At 48.4% G+C, this 23,217-nt stretch overlaps 2 protein-coding genes across 2 annotated transcripts in view; one reads left to right on the top strand and one right to left on the bottom strand.

The window, feature by feature from the left end:
* Window positions 1–23,217, bottom strand: part of LOC309550283 (uncharacterized protein) — a 1,519,274-nt gene that overhangs the window by 216,977 nt on the left and 1,279,080 nt on the right.
* Window positions 1–23,217, top strand: part of LOC309549998 (uncharacterized protein) — a 137,970-nt gene that overhangs the window by 62,726 nt on the left and 52,027 nt on the right. Inside the window, exons 8-12 of the mRNA XM_082250472.1 lie at window positions 14,034–14,144; window positions 14,231–14,354; window positions 15,848–15,945; window positions 16,101–16,236; window positions 16,721–17,764. Coding sequence (XP_082106598.1) covers window positions 14,034–14,144; window positions 14,231–14,354; window positions 15,848–15,945; window positions 16,101–16,236; window positions 16,721–17,764 — 1,513 coding nt within the window. The remainder of the gene's footprint in view (window positions 1–14,033; window positions 14,145–14,230; window positions 14,355–15,847; window positions 15,946–16,100; window positions 16,237–16,720; window positions 17,765–23,217) is intronic.

Here is a 23,217-nt window from a genome sequence, read left to right as displayed (position 1 = left end):
GTATCTTTATCTGGGTGTAGGCGGGCATGGTCTAAGGCTAGAAGAACTTTCCTAATATTGACGGTGACGATCTACCTTTTATAAAACCTGATTGAGCCAGGTGAATTAAATGGGGCTTGATAAGGGCTAGACGTGAGGCTGTTATTTTCGATAGGATTTTTACATCCAGATTCAGCAACGAGATGGGATGGTACGAGCCCGGATCGAGAGGGTCTTTTCCCTTTTTCACTAGTAATTTAATAATCGCTTGGTTACCCGTAGGAAGATATGAACCGTCTTCCCAGATAGAAGTGTAGACATCGACCAGTGTGGGAACTTTCCAAAGGGAAATGGCCTTTTAGAACTCCCCAGAGAGTCCGTCAGGGCCCGGGGCCTTATTTGAAGCCAGATGTTTGATGGTCGCCAAGACTTCCTCCGGAGAAATAGGGGCATTCAACATGTCAAGTTGTGCTTGAGATTGTGTAGGGAGTTCTTTATCAGACAGGAAAAGATCCGCTACAGAGCTATCTACAGTGTCGGGTGCGTATAGTGAGGAGTAGAAGGCTCGCATAATGCGTTGAATACCCTGGGGGGGCTGTATCAACCGAACCTGCGCTATCTCGCAAGGAGCTATTATGAGTAGAGGACACTGGGCCTTTGCATAGCCTCGCCAAAAGCTTGCCAGCTTTGTTGCCGAATCTATGCATGGTCGCAGAAAGGTATGCCTTATTGATTCGTTCCAAACTATCAGCCCAAGTGTCGAAGTTTGTTTTGGCCTCCAACCAGTTTGCCTGAGCCGTAGAGGTGTCAGTTAGTATGAGAGTACGCTGCACTACCCGTAATCGCTCACTAGCTAGTTTGTAACCGCTATTGGCATGTCGTTTGAAAGCCGCCGCGTAGGAAATAATACGGCCTCTCAAAAAGGCTTTACCCGCTTCCCAGAAAAGGTGGGGGGAGGTGCTATGAGCCGAATTGGATGACGAGTAGTCTGCCCAGGCACGTTCTAGGTATGAAATGAAGTCAGTATTATCTTTTAGATACGAGGGAAATCTCCAGATGAGGGGGGTGGATGGGGCATCTGATAGCTCTAAAGAGCCAGAGACCGGAGCGTGGTCTGAGACCGCTATGTCGTGTGTAGTGGCATCTTTTAGTATTGGAAGGTGTCATGGTCTTACCTTCTTGCTGTTCTCCTTCGTTTGACATGTGCTGGCGGCCATCTTGGTTTCTGGGTTTCTTGTAGCCTCCCACCCTGCGGCTCCTCCTTCCCACTGGGAGGAGCTGGATGCCTAGCTCATATATATAGGAGGTCTGTGGCTTCAGTTCCCTGCTTGGTCCTCCTGTGTTCACATGCTACTAGACTGCTGCTACTTCTGGTTCCTGTTCCTGGCTTCGTCTGACTACCCTGTTGGTTCCTGATCCTGGCTTCGTCTGACTACCCTGTTGGTTCCTGATCCTGGCTTCGTCTGACTACCCTGCTGGTTCCTGACCCCTGGCTTCGCAAAGACTCTGCATCGGTTTCGCCATCCGTTTGGACTTTTGCTTTATAGCTTGTTTTTCAATAAAGCTGTCTTATTTTCACTTATCTGTTGTTGTACGTCTGGTTCATGGTTCCGTGACATTAGGACCAAGCCATGAATTCTGACGGTACAGGGCCATCCTCGCTACCCACGCTGGTTGCCAGACTTGATCAGCAGGATCACCTGTTGGGTCGGTTCGCCGTGGCGTTGCAAACCCTGCTTGAACGCACGGTACCACAGGCCACGAATTCTGACGGTACAGGGCCATCCTCACTACCCACGCTGGTTGCCAGACTTGATCAGCAGGATCACCTGTTGGGTCAGTTCGCCGTGGCGTTGCAAACCCTGCTTGAACGCACGGTTCATTTCGCTCCCGTTGCCGATGGGTCGGTTGTCGCTCCTGGGTCCGCTCCTACTGCCGCTCCGGTTGTTGCGCCAGAGTCTACCCCGACACCTGTTGTTGCGCCCGCGGTGTTTCGGGGTATGTCCGGTTCTGCCCCCCTTCCACAGCGCTTTGGGGGAGAGCCAACTCAGTGCCGAGGTTTCCTTAACCAGGTGGGCATTTATTTCGAGTTGCTGCCACATGCCTTTCCTACTGAGAGATCAAAGGTGGGCTTCTTAATCTCGCTGCTCTCGGACAAGGCCTTGGCCTGGGCCAGCCCTTTATGGGAGAACAACAATCCGGTGGTTGCCGAGTTTTCCGGTTTTGTTGCTTCTCTTCGGAAGGTATTCGATGTGCCGGCTCGTGCTGCCTCTGCTGCGAAGCTCCTTATGTCCATCAGACAGGGTTCACGATCCGTAGCTGAATACGCCATTGAGTTTCGTACCCTGGCAGCAGAGGTGGGCTGGAATAATGAGGCTCTGGTCGCTGCTTTCTCTCATGGTCTCTCGGATGCCTTGAAGGATGAGGTTGCAGCTAAGGACCTACCAGTGGAGCTCGAGTCTCTTATTTCTTTCCTGATTTTGATTGACACCAGACTCAGGGAGAGACCTTCCTTTAAGGAGAGTCTGCGGAGGCCTCCTAACAGATTGGCGCCTACCTTTGTTGTCCCACCCGTGCCTCCCTCTCCTCCCACGCCTCCTGGGGATGACTTGTCTGGGGGTGAACCCATGCAGCTGGGGTTTGCTCGCCTGTCCGAGGGGGAGAGGGTACTCCGGAGACGCGAGGGCCGATGCATGTACTGTGGTCTCGGTGGGCATTTTCGGTTGGCATGTCCGAACCGTCCAGGGAAACGCTCGCACCTGAGATCCTGTCGGGGGCAGATCTTGGGTGGAGTCTCCTCGTCCCCGGTTTCCCGTGTTGACAAACCACTGATCACTGTTGTCCTTTCCTGGGTCGGGGGCTCGGTGACGACCCAGGCGTTGGTGGACTCTGGTGCTGGTGGTTTGTTCATTGATAGTGTGTTCGCTGCCGCCAATTCCATTCCTCTGCAGGCTCGAGGTTCTCCTCTGGCTCTTGAGGCGATAGACGGCAGACCCCTTCTGCCGCCACACGTGACTCATGAGACCCTTCCAGTGGGGTTAGCCATTGGTGCCGTCCACAGAGAGTCGGTCTGCTTCCAGGTTATTTCGTCTCCACACTACTCGGTGGTCTTGGGGTACCCCTGGCTCCAGAAGCATAATCCGATTTTCGATTGGAGATCGGCCGAGATCCCTTCGTGGTCACCGCAGTGTGGGACTAGTTGCATCCATGGGCCTGTCAAGTTGCTGTGTACTTCCTCGGACTCTCTGTTGCCCCCTGAATACGAGGAGTACCGGGATGTATTCGATAAGGTGCGCGCGGTTGCCCTACCTCCGCACCGCCCATACGATTGTGCCATCGAGTTACAATCTGGTGCCGTTCCTCCTCGTGGCAAAGTCTATCCACTGTCGGTAGCGGAGAATGAGGCCATGGAGGAGTACGTGAGGGAGGCGCTTTCACGTGGACACATTCGCAAATCCTCGTCCCCGGCAGGGGCTGGATTTTTCTTTGTGAAAAAGAAGGGCGGTGAGTTGAGGCCTTGCATCGATTACAGGGGTCTCAATCGCATCACGATCAAGAACGCTTACCCGATACCCTTGATTTCCGAGCTGTTCGATCGCCTTAAAGGGGCCACGGTCTTTACCAAACTCGACCTGAGGGCGGCATATAACCTCGTAAGGATCAAGGCGGGCGATGAGTGGAAGACCGCGTTTAACACCAGGACCGGTCATTATGAATCCTTGGTTATGCCCTTTGGGCTGTGCAATGCGCCCGCAGTCTTTCAGGAATTCATCAACGATGTTTTCCGTGACCTGTTGCAGCAGTGTGTGGTGGTCTACCTGGATGACATCTTGGTATATTCTGAGTCCATGGAGACCCACATTCTGGATGTCAAACGAGTGTTGCAACGGTTACGAGAGAACAAGCTGTTCGGTAAGCTTGAGAAATGCGAATTTCACCGATCCCAGGTAACCTTCTTAGGTTACATCATTTCCGCTGAGGGGTTCTCCATGGATCCTGAGAAGGTTTCGGCTGTCTTACAGTGGCCCCAGCCCAGTGGTCTTCGCTCCCTGCAGCGCTTTTTGGGCTTCGCCAATTATTATCGGAAGTTCATCAGGGACTTTTCCATGCTAGCCAAGCCTCTCACGGATCTGACCAGGAAGGGCAGTAATTCCCAGGTCTGGCCGCCCGAGGCCATCCGAGCTTTTGAGGCTCTAAAGTCCGCCTTTGTGTCGGCTCCGATTCTGTCGCATCCCAACCCTGGGTTGCCCTTTGTCCTCGAGGTGGACGCGTCTGAGACGGGAGTAGGCGCCCTTCTGTCTCAGCGTAGAACACCAGAGGGTCCTCTGCTTCCTTGTGGGTTTTACTCCCGGAAACTGTCTTCCGCGGAGTGCAACTACCAGATTGGTGACAGGGAGTTATTGGCCATCGTGCAGGCTCTTAAAGAATGGAGGCACTTGCTCGAGGGTTCGGTGGTTCCGGTCCTCATCCTGACGGACCACAAGAATCTGACCTACCTCTCTGAGGCCAAGAGATTGACACCACGTAAGGCCAGATGGGCTCTGTTCTTGTCACGTTTTAATTACGTGGTCTCCTACCTACCTGGTTCCAAGAACATCAGGGCTGATGCCTTATCACGGCAGTACTCCGACCTGTCCAGGGAGGAGTCGATTCCGACTTCGGTCATACCTCCGAATCAGATCCTGGCTGCCATTCGCACCAGCCTGACCTCTCCCCTGGGTGAGCAGATTTTGGCGGCTCAATCTGGTGCTCCCTCTGGGAGACCCAACGGCAGATGTTTTGTGCCTGAGGAGTTGCGCACTCGGTTGTTGCGAACCTACCATAACTCCAAGACCGCGGGGCATCCTGGAAAGAATCAGCTGTCCTGGGCTGTTTCACGTCTGTTCTGGTGGCCTTCCCTACGTTCTGACATCGCCGCATATGTAGCGGCATGCTCCGTTTGTGCCCAGAGTAAGTCCCCTCGGCACCTTCCGTTGGGCCTTCTGCAACCCTTAGCCACCGGGGAGCGCCCATGGTCACACCTGGGGATGGATTTCATTGTGGACCTCCCTGCATCCCGAGGCCATACGGTCATTCTCATGATTGTGGATCGGTTTTCCAAAATGTGTCACTGTGTTCCTCTCAAGAAGTTACCCTCTGCACAGGAGTTGGCCACGATTTTTGCCAGGGAGGTCTTCCGGTTGCACGGTTTGCCCAAGGAGATTGTGTCGGATCGGGGGAGTCAGTTTGTGTCCAGGTTCTGGCGCGCCTTTTGCTCCCAGTTGGGGATTCATCTCTCCTTCTCCTCGGCCTACCACCCTCAGTCCAATGGGGCCGCAGAACGATCCAATCAGGCCTTGGAGCAATTCCTTCGTTGCTATGTCTCCGATCACCAAGACAATTGGGTTGACCTCCTGCCTTGGGCTGAGTTTGCCAGGAACACGGCGGTGAACTCTTCCTCTGGGACGTCTCCCTTCATGGCCAACTATGGGTTCCAACCTGCCGTGTTACCGGAGGTATTCTCTCCCCAGGATATTCCGGCTGTGGAGGATCACCTTTCCGTCCTACGTGCTTCTTGGGTACAGATCCAGAAGTCCCTTGAGGTCTCTGCGCAGCGCCAGAGACTCCAGGCTGATCGCAGACGAGCGCCTGCTCCTTCCTACCAGGCCGGAGACCGTGTATGGTTGTCCACCCGCAACCTCAACCTTCGAGTGCCCACTCCCAAGCTGGCGCCTCGCTTTGTTGGTCCCTTCCGAGTGCTTCGCAGGGTAAACCCGGTAGCCTATGCCCTTGCGCTTCCTCCTGGCATGCGGATCTCCAACGTGTTTCATGTCTCCCTGTTGAAGCCTCTGGTGTGTAATCGTTTCACTTCCTCGGTTCCTCGGCCTCGTCCGGTCCGAGTGGGCAATCGTGAGGAGTATGAGGTGAGCAATATCCTGGACTCACGCCTGGTCCGCGGTCGGGTGCAGTTTTTGGTTCATTGGCGTGGTTATGGTCCAGAGGAGCGTTCCTGGGTTCCCTCCGCAGATGTCCATGCTCCTGCCTTGCTCCGAGCCTTCCACGCACGCTTCCCTCAGAAACCGTTCTTTACTCCGCGGAGGAGGGGCCCTTGAGGGGGAGGTACTGTCATGGTCTTACCTTCTTGCTGTTCTCCTTCGTTTGACATGTGCTGGTGGCCATCTTGGTTTCTGGGTTTCTTGTAGCCTCCCACCCTGCGGCTCCTCCTTCCCACTGGGAGGAGCTGGATGCCTAGCTCATATATATAGGAGGTCTGTGGCTTCAGTTCCCTGCTTGGTCCTCCTGTGTTCACATGCTACTAGACTGCTGCTACTTCTGGTTCCTGTTCCTGGCTTCGTCTGACTACCCTGTTGGTTCCTGATCCTGGCTTCGTCTGACTACCCTGTTGGTTCCTGATCCTGGCTTCGTCTGACTACCCTGCTGGTTCCTGACCCCTGGCTTCGCAAAGACTCTGCATCGGTTTCGCCATCCGTTTGGACTTTTGCTTTATAGCTTGTTTTTCAATAAAGCTGTCTTATTTTCACTTATCTGTTGTTGTACGTCTGGTTCATGGTTCCGTGACAGAAGGAGAGAGTCGGTGCTAAAGAAATAGTCTATCCTTGTAAAAAGTTTATGGGGGTGGGAGTAGAAGGAATATTCCTGATCGGTAGGGTGGGAGTGTCGCCATACATCAGTCAGTTAGAGAATCGATTCCCGACGCAAGGTGGTGGGGCCAGGGGAATCGCGGGGACGCAGTGTAACTTTAGGGGAGGATTTGTCCAATACAGGGTCCATCATTGCATTAAAGTCGCCGCCAAGGAGGCGAGGGACGTGGGGAAGGGTCAGGATTGCCGTGTAGAAAGAGTGGTCTACGACGTTAGGGGCATAGACTTTAGAGACCATTAATTCCTTATTGTGAAGACGCAGATGAGCCGAAACAAAACGGCCATCAGTGTCTGCATCCGTGGAAAGGATTTCCACCGGAATGTGTTTATGTATCAAAATTGATACTCCTGCCTTACGGCCTGAAGCCGCCGAGCCAATAACCGCTCCTACCCATAATTTCTCCATACGTTTCATATCGTCCGCCTGAAGATGCGATTCCTGGATAAGAGCGATGTCTGCCTTGAGACGTTTGAGATGGCGCAAGACTACCATCCTCTTAGCCGGGGATCTAAGACCCTTAACATTCCATTAACATGCTGTCATGGGAGGGGGAATGATGGTGTGTATCAGGAAAGATGCGTAGAGTGCTTCCCACCAGTACATGGGGGCGAGGGTGACGGACGCCCATTGGAAAACGACCAAACGGTTGTCAGTAGGGTGACGGAGGAGAGGGAATAACGTTGAAGTAGGATCAACCACGATGAGAGGAGGATGGAGGGAGGGGAAGGCCGGAAAACGGAATGGAGCCAAAGAGCCAAAAAAAAAAACCAGAACAATAAACACAACTGATAAACTGTAGAAACTTCACTTTTTTCCGCATTGTGTATACTGTGGAGCGCCGCCCCCCAAGCGAGGACTCCGGGGATAGTAAGGGGTACGGTGGCCGTGGAAGATCCATCGCATAAAGCGCTTGGGTCTCGGACTGCAATGGGGTATGCGACTGACCACAGTGCACACTAAGGAGGCGGGAAAGGAGCATGAAATAAAACAATAGTATTCACATAAACAGAACATCATAATAGAAAGCAAAAGATACAAGATTATGAGAGAATCGCCATGCTGCAATCTAGAGGCCCTCCAGGCTCAAAGCCCAGAAGTGTCGGCCCTAGGACAAGCCATGGCATCTGATTAAAACACAATTTTTGGGGAAGAATCAGCGAGGTGTGACCGTGCGACCAGTGCTAACCACATCAGAGTATTTCTGCCGTTTGGAGGAGTCTTTTCTAGGACTCCGTTGGACCAGGGGTCTCGGAAAGGAAGGGGTCTTGGCAGATGACGGAGGACCCTGTTCGCCAGCATTATGGGTACGGAGAAAACTTTCTTCTTCCTCTGGGTCTTGGAAGGATAGTTGGTTTCCATTGGGTGCACGAAGGCGGAGAGTCGCCGGATAGGCCAAGGTAAATTTAATGCGTTACTGATGCAGTTTGGAACAGACGGTCTGAAAAGCTTTACTTTTTTTTGCGACATCCACAGAATAGTCCGCAAAGATAAGAATTTTCATTCCATCGATCTGGAAATTTGGCGTTTGTCGAAATTTTTGTAGGATAGCAGATTGGTCCGCATAGTTCAAATACTTGGCTATGATGGGACGAGGGGTTTTACGTTCCTCAGAATAGAGACCCATTCTATGAGCCCGTTCCACCACACACATACCTTGTAGTCCCAGGGCTTCAGGAATTTTTCTAGCGCAAAGTTCTGGTATGGTGGAAGGTGCGACGTTTTCAGTTGCTTAGCTCTCCTGGTTATTTCGGCTTACTTAGCCTTTGGTTGCAGTGCTGTGCTGCACAGCCCACTCCTGGCCTCTGGATAGGGGTTTTTCTGGCACCCCGATAGAAGCCCACCTGACTCCTGGGATAAGACCTCCTGTCTCCTGGTTGAGCCTCCTCTGATCCCTGGTTGGGACCTCCTGTCTCCTGGCTGGGGCTCCTCCCTCTGAGCCCTGGGTGAGACATCATGTTTCCTGACTGGGGAGTTGGTCGTGCTGAATGATGTTACAGGCAGCATAAAGTTCTCCACGGCTTCTCCAGACCCTTTCACGTCTGTCACATGTGCTCAGGGTCAAGAAGGAAGAAGCGCAGCGCCTTCTAAGTGCAGTAAGACATTTATTGAAGAAGTATAGCAGTATCACACTCACATTTTTCAGGTGAATGAGAGGCAGTTTCAGCAAGATATATAGGTCATCTGGGGCATCACTGGAGCGAGTCCTGATGGTGGAGGCAGTGGGTCCCGATGAGAGTGGCAGGGGGGTTCCTCCGTATGCCCAGGGGTGGCCTCGGTGGTGTCCGTGGGCTCCCTGTCAGCTGGTGGAATGCTGGCACTCGTGGGGCCTGGGATCCTGACGTCACTCCTGGCGGTGATGCGGGATGCTACGGCGATGCGTTATCGGAGCATTCGCTCCTTCTTCAGGCCGTGAATGCGCCATATTGGGGAAGGGCATTTATGCAGTAATGTGGACGGTGGCTCGGGCAAAAGGCAGGGCGTTGATGTCTGCAAAAGGTGGAGGATCGGGGAGTGTGTGGGCAAAAAGCTGATGTGGTTGAATGCACAGGGAAGGGGGACAAGAAACAATAAATTGAAATGTAGTGTAAATGAAGTGTAAATGAAAACTGAAAGGGAGGGGGGGGGGGGTTGGGGGTTTTTACTGATTGGAGGGATGAGGATGAAGAGGGAAGGGGGTGGAGGGGAATCAGGTGTGTAAGTGTCACAGGTATGTGTGACTGTATGTTTGGTGCTGCAGGACACAGATAGGGCGCATGGATTATACAAGGGGACGGTGAGGGGGGTGGCGAGTGACATGTTGAGGGGGAACGGTGTTTTGTATGGCCCCCTATATCATAAAAAGGGGGGGGGGGGACCGTGGTGGCGTGCTGAACGGGGTAGAAAAAGAGTGATGGGTGGTGGTTTAGATTGGGGGGGGGTGTACTGGGGGGGAAAGGGAGGGTGGTGTGTTGTCTCATGTGGGGGGGGGGGGAGGAAATGACTGGGGAAGGGGGGGATGGGGGGAGGGGAAGAAGGTGGGTGAGGTGCATGGAGGAGCGTTACAGTAAGGTGTTAGTTTCAATTTCCTCGTTCAGGCCTCCAGGCGCGAGGGTGTCGAGCGTGTAGATCCAGAACGTTTCTCTGTGACACAGTCGCTTGAAACGCTTTGTCTGTGGAAATGAATTGGGGATGGACTCAATGACCCAGACACGCAGACCTGTGGATGATTGTTCGTGGTTATTTAGCAAAGTGTCTGGGCACACTATGTTTGTCCTTTCCGGCCTCGACTAGGTGGCGGTGTTCGCCAAACCGTTTTCTTAGGGTCCGGATGGTTCTCTCTACGTAAAACAGACCACAAGGGCAGGTGAGGCAGTAGACCACATACTCAGGTGAGCAGTTGTGGAAGTGTTTGATGGTGTATGTTTTGCCTTTTACGTTGACTTATTTTTGTCCATGTTGTATGTGCTTGCAGGTGAGACAAAGGGCTTTGCGGCATTGATACATCCCAACGAGTGGGATAAGGCATGGGGTGGCTGTGGGTTTTTTTTTTTTTGCTCTCGTTTTAGTTTGCTCGGGGCTACCAGAGTTTTGATGCTTCTGGCCTTTCGGTAGGATACCTTGGGCTTGGGGGGGATGGTGGATTTTAGGTGGGGGTCTTCCAATAGGATGGGCCAGTGTTTGGCAAGGATCTGTTCCATTCTACGAAATTTGACATGGAATTGGGTTGTGAAGCGTATAGGCTGTGTTGTAGGTGCGTCTTTTGGGGTGGGGGCGGGAATGTTTGTGTACTGGGAATAAGCTTCATTGATGAGGGGCTGAGGGTAACCCTCCTCAACAAATTTTTGAGTTAGTAGGCTGCTCTGTTCGGTGTAGTCGTGTTCTTTGGTGCAATTCCTTCTGAGTCGGCAGAATTGGCTCTTAGGGATATTTGAGATCCATCTTGGGTGGTGACAGCTTTGGAAGTGCAGGAAAGAATAGCCCGCAGTGGGCTTGGTGTAGTTTTTGGCCAATATGTGTTTTGCGCCAATTTACCACTGAACATGTGCTCAGGGTGAAGCTGCTCTCGTCTATGAAAAGCACAGGGTGCCAGTGGTGGAGCTGCCAATTCTGGTGTTCAATGGCAAATGCCAATTGATCTCCACGGTGCCGGGCAGTGAGCACAGGGCCCACTAGAGGACGTCGGGCCCTCAGGCCACCCTCATGAAGTCTGTTTCTGATTGTTTGGTCAGAGACATTTCCACCAGTGGCCTGCTGGAGGTCATTTTGTAGGGCTCTGGCAGTACTCATCCTGTTCCTCCTTGCACAATGGAGCAGATACCGGTCCTGCTTATGGGTTAAGGACCTTCTAGGGCCCTGTCCAGCTCTCCTAGAGTAACTGCCTGTCTCCTGGAATCTCCTCCATGCTCCTGAGACTGTGCTGGGAGACACAGCAAACCTTCTGGCAATTTCACGTATTGATGTGCCATCCTGGAGGAGTTGGACTGGTATTGATGTGCCATCCTGGAGGAGTTGGACTGCCTGTGCAACCTCTATAGGGTCCAGGTATGGCCTCATGTTACCAGTAGTGACACTGACCCCAGCCAAATGCAAATCTTGTGAAAAACAGTCAGAAAAAATGAGTAGAGATTAAGCTGTAATATACCACTCGCGCCACTGGGATTTATCCTTTTGCTAAACCTGAGGAGTAAGCAGCTTGTTTCAAAATACCCCTAAGGGTAAATATGAAGACTAAAACATGTATAAACAGTGCTAGATCCTCTCACTTAATGCCACTGTACACAAGTATTATCTATGTGAATCATCTAATATATATCTGTGCAAAAATAGCTTTAAAGCGGAGTTCCGGGCACAAAAACGATATTTTTTTTTTGTGCCCGTCCGCTAGTTCTGCATAACCTGAAAAGGAATTGGATAGTTAGGTTTTTTTTTTTAAAACTCACCTTGTAATTGAAGATCGTAAATACTCACCTCAGGGTACTTCCTCCCTCAGCGCCGCGGCTCCGCTGTCACTTCCTGTCTCGCGATGATTCCTGGGAGCTGAACGTCATCGCTCCCAGGAATCAATGCGATGGCACCGGCCCCGCTCGTCACTTCCGGGCGACGCCGCATTCCCCTGCTAAACAGCTTCTGGGCATGCCCAGAAGCTGTTTAGGAATGCGGCGCCGCACCGGAAGTGACGAGAGGGGCCGGTGCAGGCGCATTCTGGGACAAGAAGACGTGGAAGAAGACACAGAAGAGGACCGCGCCGGCTTCAGCTGCCCACAAGAGAGATGGAAACGCTGTGGAAGAAAATTTATAAGTAAGTATTTCTTCTAAAAGGTAAGTGCGAACCGGGACAGATCAGAGGCTAGCCATTGTGGAATGTGCTAGCCCTGACTGTCCCGGGGGTATGTTTGTTAAAAAATGACTTCTGTGCCCGGAACTCCGCTTTAAATCAACAACAATTCAGATAAATGAATAATAATAAAGTGCTTCTTATAGTGCTAACAACCAATGTTGAGTAGTGCTTAATATGTGTTTTATAGATTGTTTCATTGTTGCCCATCTAGTGCACCTGTTGTTAATTTTATTAACACCAAAGCAGCTGAAACTGATTAATAACCCCCTCTGCTACTTAACTGACCAGATCAATATCCCAGAAGTTTAATTGACTTGATGCTATACTCTGAATAAAAAGTGTTCCTTTTTAATTTTTTTGGAGCAGTGTATATCCCCTCCACTGATTTTTCCCTACTAAAGGAGCTCTCCCCATCCATTCACTATATATAACCAGCTTCAACACACTGACACTATGGCTGCTCTCACACCCCCCTCTAGGTTTAGGTCATTCCCCTTGAGGCCTGCAGCTTCTGACTCCTTTTTAAGTCTATTGGCTCTTCATACAAACATGCTTGACTCCATTAAGAGGACAAGAAAAAGCCTTATTTTCCTGAAAAGAGTGAAATTATAGTAGATTAGTGAAAACAGTAGATAGTAATAAACTTACAAGCAGCATTACTGCTGTTTGTAAGTTAAATAAAAAAGAACAAAAATGATTCCACAATCTAAGTACGCTCTGCCTAAGCATATTGCTGCTCATCCCGTCCCTGAAAACTGTGCTGGTTTGGCTTCCCCCAAACCTGACTTTTATAGGATTTGTGTATTCCCCGTGTTCTCCTCAATGCTGTCTGAGAAGGACACTCCTAAAACCCTATAAAAAGTAGGCTCTACCTAAGTATACTCCTGCTTCTGATGCTGCCCCCGCTAAAACAAAGCAAAACTTAACTTGAAGTAACCCAAACTGTATGTGCCAATGGGGAAAGCCTGCCTATTAATTCCTTATATCCCCATTCTAATATTGTACAACCAATACAGTAGAAATTATTCTCCGCTATTCATCTACAGAGAACCCCGCATAGACCACATCAATGAGGATGGAGGAGGACCGGAGTCACATGACTGAGAAGATACTAAACCTCACCCTGGAGATCCTCTACCTGCTGACCGGAGAGGTGAGGACGCTTCTGGGAGGTCACATGACATCACTCTTACATAGTTACATAGTTACATAGTAGGTGAGTTTGAATAAAGACAATAGTCCATCCAGTTCAACCTGTGTAGGTGTGGGTGACTGTAATCATCTAACATAGCCCTTAATGTCCTGATCCTTGAGATGTAAGTCTAAGAGTCTTTTGAAAGTCCCCATACTACCCGCAGAAACCACCTCTTGTGGTAGACAATTCCACAATCTTGTAGCCCTAACAGTAAAGAACCCTCCTCGTTGCCTGAGGTTAAAACGCTTCTCCTCTAATCGCATTGTATGCCCTCGAGTCCTCATACAATTCCTTCGAATGAACAGCTTTTTTTCTAAGCTGAGATCCCCATTAAGATATTTATAAATTGCTATCATGTCCCCTCTCAGACGTCTCTTCTCCAGGGGAAAATAAATCGAGCGATTGCAGCCGCTCTTCATAGTTAAGGTCCTCCAACCCCCTAATCAGTTTAGTTGCCCTTCTCTGGACTCTCTCCAGCTCCAACACATCCCTCCTGAGGACTGGCGACCAGAACTGGACAGAATACTCCAGATGCAGTCGGACCAGAGTTTTATAAAGTGGAAGGATTATAGTCCTATCTCTGGAATACATCCCTTTCTTTATGCATGCTAATATTCTGTTAGCTTTGGAAGCTGCCGCTTGACATTGCATGCTGTTGCCTAATCTATCATCAACCAAGACTCCCAGATCTTTCTCCATTTTTGATTCCCCCGCATCTCTATTAATAAAACACAGACCTGACCGGAGAGGTGAGGAGGATTCTGGGAGGTCACATGACATCACTCTTATCTCTATTAATAAAACACAGACCTGAACAAAGAGGTGAGGAGGATTCTGAGATTCTAACATGATATTCCTATTGGTTCCTCAATACAGGGATTTCCTCCTCTGAAGTCAGGTGATCATATGACCATCACAGTGCCTCCATGTGACTCCCTAAAACCTGAGAGACACAACATGCAGAAGATTCTAGAAGTCACCAAAAAGATGATGGAGCTGCTGACAGGAGAGGTGAGCGGTGCTGGGAATTCTGGGACATTATCCAGTAACAGACAAGGGATGTGTCTGGATGGTGACTGTATCATTGTGTGTGTCAGGTTCCCATAAGGTGTCAGGATGTCACTGTCTATTTCTCCATGGAGGAGTGGGAGTATTTAGAAGGACACAAGGATCTCTACAAGGACGTCATGATGGAGAATCAGCCGCCCCTCACATCACCGGGTAAGAGGAGACGTTATTGTAAAGGAGAGAGCAGTACGGAGGGTCCACCTAGATCCCCCATCATCTGATAAACACATAGAAACAATGTATTCAGTCAGTGTGTGTTTCCTACAGATGGTTCCAGTAATGGAAACCCACCAGAGAGATGTCCCCGTCCTCTGTATTCCTGGGATTCCACACAGGAAAGTCACTCCATCCCTCACCATCATCAGGTAGGTAAGGAACAATCACTGATAGTTATGACTCATACACAAGTATGTTTATCACAACGAATGTTTATTATATCTTTTAGAGTGGAAACTTTAGGGATTATAATATTGTTGTTAAAGAAGAGTATAAAGAGGAGGATGAGGAGTATGGAGTGATGGAGGAGTTTTCAAATGGACACATTGATCGTCACAATGACATTATGATGGAGTCATCTAATACCAGGAACCCACCAGAGAGATGTCCCCGTCTTCTGTATTCCCGGGATTCCACACAGGAAGGTCACACCATCCCCCACCATCATCAGGTTGGTGGAGTTGAGGGTCTGGAACATAAAGTAATTGAACACTCAGATATGTGGAGATGTTGTGTGGACTCTACAAGATGATATTTTCTATATTACAGATGTTATTTTCTGCCATTCTGTTGGTTTAGGGTGAAGATCCGATGAACATGAAAGTTGAGGATGAAGTAGAAGAGACGTATGTGAGAGATGATCAGCAGTCTATGGAGGAGGATAGAATAACAGGAACATTTATAGAGGCGAACACTCCTACAGAGATCAGCACAGGTGGGTCATAATATATTCAGTTATCTTTGCTCTGTTACTGCGCAGTAGGGTTGAGCTTAAGGTTCGGTCTAAACAGAAGTACAGCAATGAAAGCAAAGAGGGAACAAATTGTGGTAGTCATGGGGTTTCTCCTGTAATTCATACCAGGGCCTTCAGATCTGGTATGCAGGTAGGGGGTTCCCAATGCAAATAAAAAAGAAAAAAAAAAAGCTTGCTGTCCCCCAAAAATCCACCATGTCATATGTTTCACAATCTCTTGTCTATTAGAACAGAAATTGGTCAGAACTGGCACTGGTGCCTATTGACATCAATAGGGTTTGTAATCGGCATCAAACATTTGCCCATGTTCAACGTAATCTACTTGAATCAAACCCAAGTGTTTTCGTCTCATCACTACTATCAATCATGTTTCTATATTTTTCCAGGACACGCCACCGGGAAACCCTCAAAAGATCATCTAAGGTTATCTCTAAGCTGTAAAATGAAAGATGGGGACATCACAAGAGATTGTGTGGGAGATAAGACAGAGATGTCAGCTATGGATGGAGGACTTCACTGTGTAGATAGTCCATGGAATCAGCCGCCCCTCACATCACCGGGTAAGAGGAGACTTTATTGTAAAGGAGAGAGCAGTACGGAGGGTCCACCTAGATCCCCCATCATCTGATAAACACATAGAAACAATGTATTCAGTCAGTGTGTGTGTTTCCTACAGATGGATCCAGTAATGGGAACCCACCAGAGAGATGTCCCAGTCCTCTGTATTCCTGGGATTCCACACAGGAAGGTCACACCATCCCTCACCATCATCAGGTGAGTGGAGTTGAGGGTCGGGAACATAAAGTGATTGAACACTCTGACATGTGGAGATGATGTGTGGACTCTACAAGATGATATTTTCTATGTGATCTCACATCATAAATACTTCTATGTTACCTATGTTATTTTCTGCCATTCTGTTGGTTTAGGGTGAAGATCTGATGAACATGAAAGTTGAGGGTGAAGTAGAAGAGACGTATGTGAGGGATGATCAGCATTATACGCAGGAGGCTGGAATGACGAGGATATTCAAAGAGGAGGACACTCCTACAGAGATCAGCACAGGTGAGTTATAATATATTCTTCTGTTATCTCTGCTCTTTTACTGCACACTGATTGGTGCAGTAGGAAGGGAGATTAGTGATATCCACCAGTAGCATTGATTGTGGCCTTCTTAGGTTGGTCCCACTTTTTATTAGAAGCCCAAGTTTATGGTCATGTGCTCTATGCTTAAGGGTCTACAAGTCTGAACTTTGAACCTCCTGATTGTCAAAGATAACATGACATAGTGCCTATGCGTGTGGTTGTGTGAAGAACATGCACCTCCCAGCCCTAATTTGTTCCTGCCTTAAGACAAGCCTGACTAAATGTAGAAGTGATCTGGTAGTAGGACCATAGGCCCTTTGACTGGAGAAGCTAAGAGTCCCAGCTTGTTGTGACATCCATAGAGAACAACTGCTAACTCAAATTTACCTGACCCAAATACAATTTTGATTTAAGTGAACTAACCTTCTCCTATCTGTCCATTGTGTTTTTATATTTTTTTTAGAACACAAAATTGAGAAACCCTCGAAGGGTTGTCTCCCTTTAACTCCAGGCTGTAAAATGGAAGATGAGGACATCACAAGAGATTGTGCGGTAGAAAAGACAATAAGCTCAACTATGAATGGAGGACTTCACAGTGTGGATAGACCATCACATCTCTCTGACTCTGAGCAACCTCGTACTGTGAGGGATGGTGCCGGAATTCAGGGGGAGGAGAAATTTTCCTGCCCTGAATGTGGGGAAAATTTTAGCTCTGAATTAAGTTTTACTGTACATCAGAAATCTCACACTGGCAAAAAGCAGTATTGCTGCCTTGAGTGTGGGAAATGTTTTTCAGAGAAGTACAGTTTTTACAGACATCAGAGGATTCACACAGGGGAGAAGCCGTTCTCCTGTACCGAGTGCGGGAAAAGCTTTATACAGAACTCAGACCTTGTTAGACATCAAAGGGTTCATGCAGGTGAGAAGCCATATTCCTGCCCTGAGTGTGGAAAATCTTTTTCACAGTTATCCCATTTTTATATACATCAGAGGTCACACACGGGGGAGAAGTTGTATTCCAGTCATGAGTGCGGGAAAGGTTTCTCACCAAATTCAGATCTTGTTATACATCAAAGATCACACACAGGCGAAAAGCTGTATTCCTGCCCTGAGTGTGGGAAATGTTTTTCAGAGAAATATAGTCTTTACAGACATCAAAGTATTCACACGGGGGAGAAGCCGTATTCCTGTCCTGAGTGTGGAAAATGTTTTTCACAGAAATCAGACCTTGTTAGACATCAACGATCTCACAGAGGGGAGAGGCCATATTCCTGCCCTAAGTGCGGGAAATGTTTTGAACAAAAATCTGACCTTGTTATACATCAAAGATCTCATACAGGTGAAAAGCCATATTCCTGCCCTGAGTGTGGAAAATCTTTTTCACAGGTGTCCCATCTTTCCACACATAAGAAGTCTCACACGGGCGAGAAGCTCTATTCCTGTTCTGAGTGTGGGAAAGGTTTCTCAAAAAAATCAATCCTTGTTATACATCAAAGATCTCACACCGGTGAGAAGCCGTATTCCTGCCCTGAGTGCAGGAAATGTTTTTCAGAGAAGTCCAATCTTTACAGACACCAGAGGACTCACACTGGGGAGAAGCCGTATCCCTGTCCTGAGTGCGGGAAATGTTTTTCACAGACATCAGTCCTTGCTAGACATCGAAGGTCTCACAGAGGGGAGAAACTGTATTCCTGCACTAAGTGTGGGAAATGTTTTTCACAGAAATCAGCCCTTAATATACATCAGAGGTCTCACACAGGCGAAAAGCCGTATTCCTGTCCTGAGTGTGGAAAATCTTTTTCACAGAAGTCCAGTGTTACTGTACATCAGCAACTTCACACACGAGAAAAACAGTTTTCCTGTTTGTGAGTGTGGGAAATGTTATCTGTGGAAATCAGAGCTTGCCTCTCTTCGGAGATCTCACAGAGGGGAGAAGCTGTATTCCTGCCCCTAGTGATAGAAATGTTATCCATGGTTATACTTTGTTATACATGAAAGATCTAACACAGGGTAGAAGCCATATTCCCATCCTGGGTGTGGAAAATGTTTTCCTGACCGCTTCATAGCATTACACATGTGTTGATTTCTCTTTCTGCTCAACTCCTTCAGGACACCCAATCAGGGGTGTCTTAAGGATAAAGACTCCCTACCAACTTCAGTAAATCTGAAGTAAAAAGGTGATGTGTCATGTAGACATGTGCATAGCGAGAACATTTTTTTGTTTTGTTTTATTTTGTTTCTGTTGACTCGCAATGATTCGCAATTTTGTAAGCTGTGAGTTTTTCTATTCAGAATAATTTGTACTTTAATAAGGGTAATTTTTTCGTTGAATCGGAATGATTTGTATTTCTCTAAGGTTGATTTTTCGCTGATTCGGAATTAGTTCTTTGATTAGATTGCCTCTTTCATTAAATCGGAACACATTCCGTAATTTTGTGTTTCGTACTTTCATGAGATTGCCTTTTTCACAGATTCGGCACACATTCCATTATTTTGGGATTCGTACTTTCGTGAGATTGCCTTGTTCGTTGATTCGTACTTTCGTAACATTAAACAGGATCAGAGTGTGTTTGTGTTTTTTGTTTTCTCGGTGCCTAACGTGTCTTAAAACGAAACTAAAATACAAAGATCTGAACAAACAAACGAAAATACAAAATTCCGAACAGACAAAGGAAGGAAAATATGAAATGCAAATCATTCGTTATAGACATTTTCTTTCTTTCATCAATTCGGAAGTTCGTATTTTCTTTCTTTCTTCTTTTTATAATTTCGAGTTTTTTTGTTTTTTTTGTTATTTTGCCTGTTCGTAATTTCGTAATTGTCATTTTTTCGTTCTTTTACCAATTCGAAAGTACGGATTGATCCGAATACTTAAAATTTCATATGCAAAACCAACTCTTTAGCCTTTTCTGAATTTCGTAATTGTCATATTTTTGTTATTTTACCTATAAGGATGTACGGATTGGTCCGAATACGTAAATTTTCGTATGAAAATCAATTTGTTACGAAACAAATCGTACATGTCTAGTGTCATAAGCTTCTAAAGAGGGACTTTGGAATTACAGCTAAGTCCAGGGTTTTTTAATTGGCTAAAATCCTGTTTTGACTATCAAGATCAGAGGCCTTCAAACTATTGTCCTCTAGCTGTTCAGGAACTACAATTCCCATCATGCCTAGTCATGTCTGTGAATGTCAGAGTTTTACAATGCCTCATGGGAGGTGTAGTTTCGCAACAGCTGGAGGGCTGTAGTTTGAGAATCCCTTTTCAAGATGGTCATCCTTGAATTATACCTCTTATATGGCTTATGATCCTTTCCAAAGCCTGTATCCCCACATGGTATGTGAGACTTGTTAGTTTTCCATTCAGCTTCTCCTTGACCTGTTCAGTGCCTGTGGTTCCTCTCTGCATGGCATGGCATTTGCCTCTCTGGTACATGCAATAATATTAAGGCCTGGGACCCCCAAAAGCTGGGTGGCGAATGCAATGTCGTCCTGAGAAATCCCAACCCTGTAACATTCTATCCAGTTTAGTCATCAAAATAAAATTCCTGTGTGTAAGTCATTCAACCCAGCAAGCTCGTTGGATTCCATTAACTACTACTAAGCAGACAACTGGTAACCAGAGATCTGTCAAGGATTTGTATTATATAAATGTGAACAGGGCCACCCATTCACATCAGAGGTGCCCACTATTAAGTCCATGGGGCCTGCCCAGTACATAGAGTGAAGAAATGTTATCAGTACACTAAAGATTCCTCAAAAGGGTCCAAAACTGTATTCCGTGGTCACATAATATACAGCAACATTTCAAAGCCACGTAGGGCCCCTTACATTCATCAGAGGTCACACACAGAGGAGAAGCTGCATTCCTGTCACGAGTTTCTCATAAAAATCAAATCTTGCTATACATCAAAGATCGCACACATGGGAAAAGCCGTATTCCTGCCTTGAGAGTGGGAATTCAGCCTCAAAAATTGCAGTAACATTACTAAGCAGACAACTGGTAACCAGAGATCTGTCAAGGATTTGTATCATATAAATTTGGGCAGGGCCACCCATTTACACCAGAGGCGCCCACTATTCAGTCAATGGGGTTTGCCCAGTACGCAGAATGAAGAAATGTCATCAGCACACCAAGGATTCCTTGAAAGGGTCCAAAACGTACCCTTTCGAGGAATCCTTGGTATGCTGATAACATTTCTTCACTTTGAGTATCCATGGTTTCCAAACTATAGTCACAGCACTCAACATCATTTAACAGCCGGTTATTTTAAATGTGCGCGTGGGGAATATTGCGTTTGGATTTGCCCAGTAAACAGGGCTCACCAAGGTTCACTCACCGGCCATGAGGAACAACCAGAGCCTTCGCAGAAATACACGCCTTCCTTCCATCTGCACGCATGGTTTGCCAGTGACATGGGGCCAAACTGTTAAGCCCACTCACCACTCTTCTGGTCTCTTTTGACAAAAGCATGTCTTCTAGAAGTGCAGCGAATTAAAATGTTGGTCCCAAAACTGAAAAATTCCGGATGCACTTGGCCAAAACCGAAGATGAGAGTCCTAAAAAAATATATACCGGTATATATTTCTCTTACGTCCTCCGACAGTCGCCGCCCACTTCATATTCATCACCAATGGGGTTATGTCCTTTATTCCGTAGGAGTAGCTAGGCAATAGAATATGTTAGTACAAAGACTTTTAACATATCCCACCCCCAGGGGGTGGTCCCCTCAGTACATAACCCTCCACTTCCTGTATCCAACTCAGTTTCATTTGTCTAGCTGTCAGGAGTAGCTGGAAGTTTCTGTGCTGGGGCACCTTGTCTCAGCTCTCTTTCCTTTCTTTGGATTTTATTTCAGTTTTTTCTCTCTTTCTTGTTAGCTGTTATTTTACCAGCGTTAGTTAGTTCTTCGGAAGAAGAGGATCATGCGGGCTGCGTCTCGGGCTGACCCCCCTGGTAGCAGGCTGTGGGTCAGTGGCTTCTCAGCCCGCCATCGAGCGTTCAGTCAGGTATCGCTCCTGAGTTATCTGAACGACCCATCCCTGTTCCGTGCAGGGATGCTAGGTGAGGTGGCTACCTCACTGGACGCTGTGCGGTTTCTCAACCCACCTTCTGATGCGTCCTGGATGCGACTCTCCCTGCCTCATGTGCAGCGGTTTGTTCGCCTGTGCGGGTCCCCCACGCCATTTAAGAGGTAAGTGCATTTATGTGGGGACCTGTCTGTCTGGGGGGTGTCAGTCTGGGACTGTGTACCTTGCCCTGTGTTCACACTATTACGATTTCCCTATCTCTCACATTGCATGCTGTGGGCTGCAGGAGGGGGGGCTGGCTGCACTCTGTGTCAGTTTTCTGTCTGTGTGAACGGCTGTGTGCTGTGGGGCTTGAGTTCTCATGCTTGGGGCACATTACAGCGCCGCTGCGGCGGTTTACCATGTTCCTTTTTTGGGCAGATGGTGTGTTTTACTTCTCCCTCATGGGGTGTGGGAGCGGCGGTTTCGGCGCCAAACGGCGCCATTTTGGCTGCGATCGCTCCGGCCGCATGTTTTACATGCATGGCGGCCATTTTCTTGTAGCCTCCATAGACTTTCATAGAGCGCTCTGTATGCCAGCATTTCCTTTCCTTCAGGAGCACCGCAGGCAGCAGCAGCAGCACCGATCTCTCCAGGTTCATTTCTTTTTATTCCCTGTATCCTGCCTTGGTATACTTGTCCCTGTGGGGGTCCCTTGTGTGGGATGCCTAGTGTGAGTGGGCTACGATCGCAGCGCTCTCTTAAAGGGGCGGTCACCCTTTTATTTTTGCTGCTACAAGGGCATGGATTCTCAGGAATACTAGTTTCCTGCCAATTTAGTGGGAAGCCAGGGGACTGCGGTTTCCCCCCCCCGGGGGGGGATTTGGCTGCGATTGTGGCTAGCCTTGCGACTCAGGTGCAAATGCTGGTGGTTGCTCAATCCTCTAAAAGGCCCAGAGTTTTCAATTTCCTCTGTTTCAGAGGGTGATGGTACTGGGGCTGCTGTGGCAGAGATCTCCTTATCGGGGTCTCGTTCCTCCCTGGACCTTATAGGGTCAGAAATGGAGGCTGAGGTAGAGGGGGTTGATAATTCTCCCCCTGGCTCGTCTGAAGAGCTTGCACTCATGGATGAATTGGTTGCTTCTATCAAGCAAACTCTGCGTTTGGAGGAGAAAACATGTCCTCCAGCTGCCTTGGCGGCTTATGGGACGCAGAAAAGGCGCAAATCATCGCAGATGTTTCCATGCACTGATGATTTTCAGCGCGCTGTGAAAGAACGATGGCGTAATATACGCAAACCTTTTGCTGTACCAAGTAGGTTTAAGCTGCGCTATCCTTTTACGCCCGCTACTGCTGGGCGTTGGTGTGTCCCACCTCCGGTGGACCATGCGTTAGCAGTTTTGAACAAGTCCACTGCGATTCCTGCTGAAGACACCCCGGTGTTCCGGGATGCCACGGACAAGAGGATGGAGTCCCTTGCCCGTCGTACCTATTCTATTATGGGTTCTATGTTGAAAGCTTTATTTGCTTCACTTATGGCGGCCCAGGCGGTCGCGAGCTGGACGCAGGTGCTTAGGCGTGTCCTGGTGGCTGATTCTGCCCCCCAGGCGACTTTGGATATGGTGGATCAAATCCACCAGGGTGTCATGTATTTGTTTGATGCGGACCTGGATATGGTTCCGTTGGCTGCACGTGTACACAGTGTGGCGGTGTTATCTCGCCGCCTGGTTTGGTTGAAGTGTTGGTCTGTGGATCAATCTTCACGTAAGACCTTGGCCAATCTGCCTTTTGATGGTTCTCGCCTTTTTGGCGAATCCCTGGATGCCCTAATTAAAGGGGTCACGGGGGGTAAGAGCACGCTCTTACCTCAATCCCACAAGACTGAGACGGCTCCTGGGAAAAAAGAATGCTTTATTTCGGCCCCCTCAGGGGTCCTTTCGTGCCTTTCGG

This window comes from Pelophylax lessonae (genome assembly GCF_965119305.1).
Source record: "Pelophylax lessonae genome assembly, chromosome: 3".
NCBI lineage: Eukaryota > Metazoa > Chordata > Amphibia > Anura > Ranidae > Pelophylax > Pelophylax lessonae.
The sequence above is the reverse complement of the archived record's forward strand: the minus strand, read 5'-3'. Positions and strand labels throughout refer to the sequence as shown.